Consider the following 11,040-nt stretch of genomic DNA (forward strand, 5'->3'; position numbering starts at 1 on the left):
CACTTTCCCTTCCTCCACATATTTCTACCCTGCATTTTTTTCCCCTTGTGAAGGAGGGTTTGCGCATTTGCTGCTTCCGTAATAAAAGCCATCACTTCCACTTTCTGATCTGGCTGAGCCGGCACAGTCTGGATGTAAAATCCTGGCACGCCCAGGGCCTCAATGTGTTTGGGCAACTGAGCTGAGCACACGGTGTTCGAGGCCCACAGACACCCTGAGGAGGATTAACTGATCAGGTGCTAATGAGTTCTTGACGTTGAAAGTCCGCCTACTCCCCTCAGTACATTGCAGGGTAGCAGCAGCCTGGGGGCCTCGCGTCAGCTTTTTCCCATCAGGCCCCCCTCGTGGCTCACTGACTTGGCTTCAGCAGCTGCGTGGCCGATGCCAACTTTTGACACATTTCTGTTCAAATGAACGTAGAAAGCATCCAACGCAGTCATCTCAGGTTTTACTTCCTGATGACGGCTGTAGCCTGCTGTGAGATATGCTTTCTGTGGAAGTATAATAACCTGTGCTTACCCAGAAACCTTTGCTGAGGCTTCTGTCCGTAGAATTTGTCAATAGAATATGTCAAACAAACAAATCTTTATTAAAACTTGCCCCAGTGTTCTGTAGTTTCTTTTTTTTTTTTTAAAAGATTTTATTTATTTATTTGACAGACAGAGATCACAAGTAGGCAGAGATTCAGGCGGTGGGGTGGGGGGAGGCAGACTCTCCGCTGAGCAGAGAGCCCGATGCGGGGCTCGATCCCATGACCCTGAGATCATGACCTGAGCCGAAGGCAGAGGCTTTAACCCACTGAGCCACCCAGGCGCCCCCGTTCTGTAGTTTCTTACAGCAACTGAAATCCGAACTTCCTGAATTCTGGGCCATGGATTGAGAAATGTCGCTGATCTAAAGAAGTACCTCCTCATTAGTTGTGGGTTTGTTTTTTGTTTTTTTGTTTTTTTTTTCCTTCTCCCAGAAGGAGAAGGAGGGTCTGTCCTGTGAGGTCAGGTAATGCCCGGAAGGTGGACCGTTGCCCATTCTCAGTGGAGAGCAGAGATGACTTTAGTTGTTTATTTTCCCAAAATGAGTTCCTCTCGGACAACCTGACCAAAGGTGGAGGCCGGCTTCGTATTTGTGCCCAAACCGGTCTTTCTGCGAAGCCTGCGGCAGCACCACACACGCCAAGGTGCTGGATTAGAACCCAGCACAGCAGGCTGACGGGGTTTCTGGTCAGAAAACTTCCACGGCGCCCCTGAGGCGCGCTGGTCGTGAGGAGACGTGAGGCAGGGCGGTGACCGGGTGTGAGCTGCCTCCTGCCCGCCGCCTCCGGTTAACATGGCTCTCGCTCCCTTGCCTTTTTCAAGAGAAGGAACGGGAGCTCTGTGTTCGGGAGAGGCTGGCGGAGGACAAGCTGGCGCGGGCAGAGAGTCTGTTGAAGAACTACAGCCTGCTGAAGGAGCAGAAGTTCCTGCGTCTGGCGAGCGGTCCAGGTATGAGAATCGGCCCGGCCAGCAGGAGCGGCCCCGCGGATACAGGAAGGGCACCCGCGCGGCCGCCCTGGGGCGTTGGGAGCCCGTTTACTTGACCAGGTCTTCCGTGTTAACACGGAGTTAACTGAATATACGCATTCCGATGGAAAAAATGATTCGGTGATGGCAGTGATTTACTTCATGGGTTCACAGCCTTGAGGCCATGAGTCATCATGATTTCGTCTTCAGGTTTATTTACTTCATCAAGCTACGTGTTCAGTTTTTGAGACTTGGTTTTAAACGTTAGGACATTTTTAAAAAATGGGTGTATTATCAAAACTCTACCTTTCTACCCCAAACTCTGTATTATCAAAACCCTACATTTCTACCCCATTTTCAAGCAGAAATCCCAGCGTTTAACTCCTGCCGCGTGAGCAGGTCATACGTGCCACCTCCTTTACAGAAGTTATGGCCCAAGAGGTGTGATAGACCGACCGTAGAATAAGCCATCACTTCTGGACCTTTGCGAAGACCCTTCACGTTGAAACGTGTGTTTGTCCGAATTTGGCTGGTTGATCTCCCCATGCGCTGCTTGTGTTTCTCCCATTCCTCGCTGTCGTTCGCGGACAGTCTGCCTTCCCAGGGCCCTGCCTGTGCGGGCCTTGGGCCCTCGCTCCGCTCTGTGAGACTCGCCCGTGGGCCAGCTCGGACGGGCCTTCTCCGCTCCACAGGAGCCCTACCTCCGCCTTAGTCTAGTCTTTAAGATGATAGAAAAAGCACAGTGTTAAAGCTCTTTTCTCTAAATTCCTTTATGACATAAATTTTTTATAGAGTGTTTTTGTGGGTTTTAAAAATTGAGTGTCTGAATTTTCCAGCGAAACAGGTGGAGTTCTCTTATGGCTTCCTACTGGAGGAAGCCCTGGAGAAGGCTGTCCTTTCCGTCTGCAGTAAACTGAGAGAGAATCTGGTTACTTCAGCGACAGTGACAGCATTTTGTATATGGAACAGACCAAAAAAACTACTTAAGTTAATCTGATGGTCATAATGACATGATAGAGATAGTGATGCAAGTAAATGAAGCAAGAATTATTTAAAACTTGGGCTTCATCTCTTTTGAAATATCTTCTTTTTTCTCAATATTACTACCTACCATTTCAATAGTTTTAGAATATTTATTCCAGTTTTTCCCTTAATGCCACCCACAAAGACAAAGTAGGCTGAAATTATGATCACTGTGGTAGAGGTAGGAGACATTTTTATCCGGGGAGTTTCACGCATCAAACCTGTTGTTCAGAATTCTTGAAGGTCCTGCTGGGTCTGCTCCTCCGGGGAAAGAGCTTATTTCCATCTTGCCTTGAGAGTCTTTGGACAAAGTCTGGAAAGAGCTAGAGCAGGATGATGTTTTTCAATATAGGATATAGAAATATAAATATATATATATATGATTTTATATATATATATATAATATATAAATGGTAAATGTATATATTATAAATTGTAAGTATATATAAATATATAAATGATAAATATATAAATAATATAAATATATAAATGTAGAAATATGTATATTTCTCTATATAAAATATATAAATATATATATTTTTTTACCTACCTGCCTCAATGCAAATCATGGCGAACACTTGAAATGAGCTGTAGGAATCAAGGATCCCCCCGGGACTAGGAGCTACTTGATGGTAGAGAGCACTGAGAACACTGAGCACATCAGTCATAAACCACAAAGCAGGGACGAGTGGGTGCCCTTGTGCACTCAGGACAGTTGGAAAGATCCTCTCTCTGCCTTCAAGCTATAAAATTCCGATCAGAGGAAAGTATAATAGACCAGCATCATCCCAGTCAGCAGCAGCATTTCTGTAAATGCTCTTAGTCTATTTAGTGAAATGTTAATTCATTTTCACTTAGTGAAATACGAATTCTTTTTCTCAACACTTATTTCTTCTAAAACGACCCTATTCGTCAGATCTACAATGTACGTTGATGGTTTATGAAGACAGAGATTTGTTATAATAAAGGCGGCACCTTTGAAGCAGTAGAGTTCAGGTCTGAAAGCCATCAAGTTTGCTTTGCAGCTGGAACAGGCACGATGTATGGAATGGGAAGTCCCAGGACAACTGGAGGGCAGCGCTTCTCTCTGCAGGCTTCCCCTCTCCTGCTTCCCCTCCCCACCTCCCCAGATCCTTGCCCCAACACCGGTGGACTCCAGAACCTTTCCATTTCTTGGGCCTAGAGCGTCTCCTCAGAGAGCCACATGGATTCTCACCTCCTCCTTCATCAGGCCTGCTCACAAGTCACCTTCCTCCCTGTAAACACCATCCGGCCCTTCTGTCGCCCTTTCTCAGTGCCCCCGCCCCGCCCACATCACCTCAACTATTCCCCCTGTGTGCTCGTTTACTTGTTTATGGTCTGTCTCCTCCTGCGAGAATGGGACCTTTGTTTGGTCCACAATGGCCCATACAGTGAGCTCAGTAAATATTTGAACATAGTTCCTTTAAAAGAACACAAAGGAAAAATAGAAAGTTTCTGGAATTCAAAACTGCGAGTCCCCAACCCCCAGACAGTTCAGTCAGTAGCTAGTAATGTAGCCACTTCAAGTACATTCTTCTTCATATAAAAACGCAATCACAGTTTTCACTACACCACTAACTTGAATTACCTTTTCCAAGCTGAACGTGCCTCGGTTCTTTTTGAAATAAGTTTCTGCTCAATTAAGCTGCTTTGAAATAAGTGTTCTCGAATATTTAAGCAAAACTATACATGTTCTCTGTAAAAAAAACCAACAAAAAAACCAACCTGCTTCCTTACTTTTGTGGAAGTCATGTGTTCTAGGTAGAATAGCACTTGTTTTCAAGAATAGAGATAAATCACATCGATTTCCAGAAGTTTTACGTTGTGGCCTGTAATCCCCAGTGCACGTAACCTTGAAAGAAGAGTTGGTTGTTAAGAGACTGCGTTCCTTGGCCCATTCCAGGATCACGTCTTTCAATGCTGTGGGCTAAAAAATGGATCGACTGCTGGCAGCGTCACGCCCCCAAACTCCTATCCCAGAGAAAATAGCACAGGTCCCCAGATTTCCAATGCGAATGGGAAGAATAAATGTTTTTGAGAAGTCTGATAAGTACGGAGGAGTTGAACTTAAAACCCTTTCTCTTTCCTTCCTAAAGAACTTTTCGATCTTCCATCCTCGATAATTAAGAAGAAAGTTCATTTCAGTGGCGAAAGTAAAGAGAACGTCATGAGGAGTGAGAATTCTGAGAGTCTGCTCACCTCCAAATCCAAGTGCAAAGACCTGAAGAAAAGGCTTCATGCTGCTCAGCTCCGCGCTCAAGCCTTGTCAGATATTGAAAAAAATTACCAGCTGAAAAGCAGACAGATTCTGGGCATGCGCTAGCCCAGCAGAGAGCCCCAGAGCTGGGTACAGTATGTAGCCTTGCCTACCTTTGAAAGATGGATATTCAACTGCTGTAGCTTTACATACTCGGTTCCATGAGCCATGCCTTTCTGTACAGTGAGCGAGATATTTTAGAATTACTTGGGTTGTTCTTCCGCAACAATTGTACAAAATGTACACACCTTTCATTTTTCTTTCTTTATAGAAAGAATGACATTTTCTTGGTGGGTTGGGCTTTTAATCCTGTGTGTGATTCCTACTGGAACATGAAATACGACATTCTAAATGTTGGGGGGAAATAATGTTAGGAAAAAAATAGGCGTAGCACTTCGAGGTTTTGAATGACTGAGTGGTATTCTGACAGTAGTCGTGCCTCACTGTAAGGTTTTTAGATGTTCTTGAGCTTACAAAACCTAATTGGATACAAACCGGCCGCTAATACTGTGACCTCTTGCTTGTAAGTGTCCCACTGGTCTGCAGTGGAAATTTGTCCCCTTTTGTGAAATTCATCACTGTGATGTCTATATTATTCCTTTTTATTCTATTTAAGAGAGTTTCATCTGGCTGTCGTTTACCACCTGTTTCTCACTAAATAAAAGAATGCTTTAGTTTTCCTATATTTATGTCTCTTGCATTTGTCGATCTCTCAGTGGACCGTGTCTGTGTCTGTGCTTCCCGGGCCCCAGCAGGCGGAGGAGAGAACATGTGTCTGACGCTCATGAGAGCCAGGATGGTATTTTACTCCCCATCTCATTCATCCGTCTAAGCCAGTCATCCTGAACCAGCCCCCGCCCCACCCCGGCGGACATTCGGCAGTCTTGGAGACAGAAACTGTAATGGTTGCAGGGAGGGCCCTACTTGGATCTAGTGGGCAGAGAGAGGCTGGGGTGCTGCTCAATGTCCTACAATGTGTGGGACCACGCCTGCCACAAAATGTCTATTAATAGTGCCATTCCTTTTTCTTTCTCCTTCCTTCCTTTCTCTCTTTTTCTTTCTTTCTTTCTTTCTTTCTTTCTTTCTTTCTTTCTATAGCACTACTTTTGAGAAATCTGAGTATGCTGGAACATACCCCACCCTTTCAGGAAACTTAGCTTGGATGGATTCTTTTTTTACGTGTCTGACTTAATACAAATCAGCAGGGCTGGCCATGCCCTGCACGGTTTGTGGTGGGTTCCTAGCAATGCTAATCTTTCCGGCTTCATGAAATGAGACAAATTATGAGGGGTTAATGATACATGGGAAGAAACTGCTCCTTTATTAGCTATTTTATGGCTGATTTATTACACAGTTGATAATGCAGTTCCAATAAAGACAAAGGATACTATCGAAACGATACTATCGAAGCATAGATACAATCTATGCCTTTAGGAAATACCCACAGATTAAGTCGAACAGGACCACTTTGATATAAATGTTGAATGTAATTTGCAGGGCCCAGTGCAAAATAAAAATGTAGGGCTCTTTAGGCAAAAAGCAGGAAATAAGTACCATTAAAAGTACATGAAACCTTGTCCTTTTTATAAGGTCTCTCTGCTTACGGTGTTATTTGCTATTTAATGTTTGAAGTAAAGAAAAAATTGTGAATTATTAGCCTGAATTTAGCACTCCTCTTTTAGATCGTGCCCCGGCAGTTTTAAGTGGAATCAGCGCATTTTGTGCATGTGTAGAATCTATATTTTGTGGCTCATCCGGGTGGGTGCCTCAAAGCTGAGCATAAGAGACACACGCTGATCCCTGTGACTGGCGTCTAGGGCCCCCTGGCTGGGTGCTTCCCCAGTTCCTCATCCCTCCAGCCTCCAGACCTGCCTACTGTCAGGTTGGAGCAGCCCAGCAGGCATTGACCCCTCGGACTCACGCACAGCAGCAGGTCCCTCCTAAGCATCCTTATACCTCTAAGCTGGGATTTTCTTGGTACCCGGATACGGGTTCTTGGATCTCCCCTGTCAAGACAAGGTCTCCAGTGGGTCACCCACCAGCCTCTCCATGGAGCTGCCAGCCTGGGAGGTGGGGATGGGGAAGGCCTGGGGGCAGGAGGACGCTGCTCTCATGTCCCGTCCCACGAGGCCTCAGGCCCCCAATCCTGACCTCTCCCTTGCCCACGTACAGGCCCCTCTGGAAGGAGAATGTGTCAGTGGTCATGGGGCACAGGTAAGATGGGGAAGCCGGAGGGGGCCTGGTGCACCAGGGAGTGGGGGAGTTGGTAGCGGGAGGCAGGCCCTCCAAGGAGCTGAAGCTCTAAGACCCTATAGGTGCTGTGGTCCCATCAGACTTGACTTAAAAAAACACACATCCAAAGATACAAAGATTCAAATTTTCAAGATTGCAAGCACAGAGCTTTAAACCCTGGGTCCCGGGCCCTTTTGAGAGCCAGGTCCTCCTACGAGTGGGTCCTTGATGTCTGCACTGGTCTCACTCTCAGGAAACCAGCCATTTCTTTAGGAAACTCCCTTGCTACCTTAGGAAAACATTTTCCTTTTCATTTTTGAGTCTGTGATGAGTTTTCCCCACCTCAGACTCCACCTTCACTTTGATTCCTTCTTCATTGAATCAACAAACAATTATTGAGCACTAACTGTACACCAGGCACAGGTTTCAGGTGATGAAGATACAGCAACGGAGAAATATGGAAATCCTTGCTCTCCTGGAGATTCCATTCAAATGGGGCCAGAGAGGAAACAAGCACGTACAGGGTGTGCTTGCTCTAAGGAGCAGAGGGAATCGGGGTGCGATTTTAGAAGAGATAGTCTTTAGTGTGTCGTATGAGAAGGAGGCTGACTGTAGGTTAGGGTTTAGGTGGGGTTGGGGGAACAGAACTTGAAACGACACAGGCACTTGGAAATTAAGCACAGACGTTCTCACCGGCTTGTGCTAACGCTAATAAAACCTTGCTTCCTGCTCACCTCTAAAGCTGGGAATGCCTGGGAATATTTGGGCAATGATAACAGATGAAAGGTGATCTCTGATGGCAGGAAGGGGAGAGCCCTCCCAAATGATCTTTCTCCGGCAACTCTAAGACCCTTTTAAGATGCTTTGCTGGACACCAATCCCGTACTCACCATTACAGACTTCACATATTTAAACAAGGAGCTTTATCAAGCACGGTTGGTTCCTGGGCATTGGAAAAAAAGGGTCTTTGGATCTGAGCAGCAGCCAGAAGGTGGCGCCATGGCTCCGTTAGACCAGACGCCAGACACGGGCCTGCGGCCTTGGCAATCGGTCGTTACGGAGAGATTCCTTGGCAGGCTTTGGTTAAATGTCTTATTCCTGTTGTTGCATCCAGTTCTCACAACACCCCCTGAGAAATGGGCATCATTAGCGTCACATTCACACGGGGAAGCTGAAGCTCAGGGTTCGCGGCTGGGGAGACGCACAGCTGTGGACTGTTCTTGACTCCAGAGCTCATGGTCCTGAGTACGACCCTCCACTGCCTGCCTGCACAAGCCCGCAAAGGGTCCGTTTTGTCCCCAAACCGTCTAGTTTCCCGTAGGGATGGGGGATGGTCACAGTCCCTGGGCTTTAGCATGACCAACGGAGGGGGGAGTGGAGCAGGCATGGCAGGGCCCAGTCGCCTTTCGGATCTGTGTGCTGGGACGGATCAGTCGGTATAGGGGGAGGGAGGCGGAGAGCTGGCTTTCAAGGGATCCCAGTAGACCCCAGGCCTAATGGCTTCAGACTAGTCGCTTTACCTCCTTTCCCCAGCATCTTCCATTCCACCTCCCGGCGTTCCACGCCCTCCAAAGCCCAGCCCAGAGGCCCAGCTTCCTCTGCAGCCCTCCCGCCGCCCTCCCCTGGGGTATTTGATGTTTCCGGCTGACGAATGGGCCTTCCAGGACAAAGCCCATTCCTCTAGGCCGGCAGGTTCCTTCAAAGACTGGAGGGAAGCCTGCCCCCCACAATGAACCGAGGATGTTCTATAAAAGGTGACACAAGGCAGCTGTTTAAAAAAGAATGAGGGGCGCCTGGGTGGCTCAGTGGGTTAAAGCCTCTGCCTTCCGCTCAGGTCATGATCCCAGGGTCCTGGGATCGAGCCCCACATCGGGCTCTCTGCCTCGCAGGGACCCTGCTTCCTCCTCTCTCTCTGCCTGCCTCTCTGCCTAGTTGTGATTTCTCTCTCTCAAATAAATAAAATATTTAAAAAAACAAAAATAAAAAAATAAAAAAGAATGAGAAATCCTGTGGCCCATCAAGAGAGAATGCTCGTTCCCTGTGACCGGGTGGCAGGGATGACCATGTTGGATGGATGGCTTTCACGGAGGAGGATGAGGGGAGCGGCCCTCCCAGGTGGATGGCTAGCCGATGGAGTCTGGGGGTGTGAGGCAGGCCTTCCCCACCACCCTGGGTCACTTTGGCCCTCACCAACCCCCGTGAAGGAGCAGAGGTCAGCGGCTCCGAAGCCTCCTACCTCTGAAAGGTTGGATTCCACACCGCCTTCAGAGGGACCAGTAGGGGCACCCTTGCTTACTTCATCGAGGCTCCTCTCCTACATTTCTGAGGCCACAACCATGGCTACTCTGCTTGAGCTGCTAAAACCCCAGGCTCGTGAGACTGCCCATCACTCCCTGCAACTGCCCAGCCAGGGAGCCAATATCCCCTCCTCCCACCTGCCCAGACTTTCTCTGAAGCAACACACTGGCCCTTTTGATGCAACGAGGCATTCCGTAATCTTAGTCACACATTCACAGGACGTGTTCACAGTGGCTGACTTTATTCACTACACTGGAAAAAATCAGTCTTCCCTTAAATTATGAAGTGATAACATCAGTGTAAAAAGCTCTCACAGTGTGGAAGTATATATAGTAAAAATTAAGCAATCAAAAAGTTCTGTCACCCATAACCCCACTTTCTCTCTCTCTTTCCAGAAGTAGCTGTTAATAATTTGGTGTTTGAGGTTTCCTTCAAGACCTCCTATGTGTGTGTGTGTGTGTGTGTGTGTGTGTGTGTGTGTGTACGTGTATGCATATGACTGTGTATTTAAAACCCACAAATTGGGTTTTGAGCTTGGGTGGCTCAGTCCATTTAGTGTCTGCCTTCGGCTCAGGTCATGATCCCATAGTCCTGGGATCAAGCCCCGAATCGGGCTCCCTGCTTAGTGGAAAGTCTGCTTCTCCTTCTCCCTCTGCCTGCCACTCTGCCTGCTTGTGCTTTCTCTATCTCTCTGTCAAATAAATTTAAAAAACTTTTAAAAAAACACACAAATTGGATCTTAATACATATACTGTGCTTTTTTAAAAATTAAATTTATTTATTTATTTGACAGAGGTCACAAGTAGGCAGAGAGAGAGAGGAGGAGGAAGCAGGCTCCCCGCTGAGCAGAGAGCCCGATGCGGGGCTTGATCCCAGGACCCTGAGATCATGACCCGAGCCGAAGGCAGAGGCTTAACCCACTGAGCCACCCAGGCGCCCCCATATACTGTGTTTTAATTTGCTTTTTTCAACTAAGATAACTTTTTCTTGTTGGTACATATAAATTCTCTTCATTCTTAAATAGGTGCCTGGTGTCATCTTCCGCATTCATCCTAAATTCGTTCTCGGAGGGCAGGCTCACTTTGAGTTTTGAGGGTAACAGCTTGCCTGGAGACCTGACAAAGTGGGGAACATAGCCCAAGCCTTAAGAACTTAGGGCCTTGGGGGTGCGGCAGACGTACCCCATTGAAACACACACTCCCACAAAGCAGTGTGCCTGCTCCATTCACAGAATCGCTGGCCCCAGCTCTGCTCTCAAGAACCTTCATCGTCGGGGCGCCTGGGTGGCTCAGTGGGTTAAAGCCTCTGCCTTCGACTTAGGTCATGATCCCAGAGTCCTGGGATCGAGCTCCGCATTGAGCTCTCTGCTCAACGGGGAGCCTTGCCCCCCACCTCCTTCTCTGCCTACTTGTGATCTCTGTCTAATAGATAAATAAAACCTTCAAAAAAAAAAAGGACCTTCATGATCAGTTAACTGGGGTAAACAGTGGGCCTAGCATAAACAAGCCTTCCAGCTAACAAATCCAACAAATCCCAAAATGCCCGTGGAGCGTGCTGGGGCCCGCTACAAACCAATATGTGTCTCTCTGCCGCTCCCTCTCAGCAGCGCTGGCTCACCTTCCATGAGCGCCCCACTGGGGCCCCAACTCTGAATGCAGAGAGCCAAGACCCCCGATGTGGGCACTCAGCTGCTGCCCTTGGCTCGTGTCTCAA

The 11,040-nt window shown here is 47.6% G+C and overlaps 1 protein-coding gene across 2 annotated transcripts in view; it reads left to right on the forward strand.

The window, feature by feature from the left end:
- The window catches only part of NEK2 (NIMA related kinase 2), a 39,941-nt gene extending 34,468 nt beyond the window's left edge, over nucleotides 1-5,473 (forward strand). For both annotated transcript variants that reach the window (XM_045983118.1, XM_045983119.1), the window contains exons 8-9: nucleotides 1,353-1,478; nucleotides 4,637-5,473. In XM_045983118.1, coding sequence (XP_045839074.1) covers nucleotides 1,353-1,478; nucleotides 4,637-4,863 — 353 coding nt within the window. In that variant the 3' untranslated portion in view covers nucleotides 4,864-5,473. The remainder of the gene's footprint in view (nucleotides 1-1,352; nucleotides 1,479-4,636) is intronic.
- The last annotated feature ends 5,567 nt before the right edge of the window (nucleotides 5,474-11,040 follow it).

Source organism: Meles meles, chromosome 17, assembly GCF_922984935.1.
Source record: "Meles meles chromosome 17, mMelMel3.1 paternal haplotype, whole genome shotgun sequence".
NCBI lineage: Eukaryota > Metazoa > Chordata > Mammalia > Carnivora > Mustelidae > Meles > Meles meles.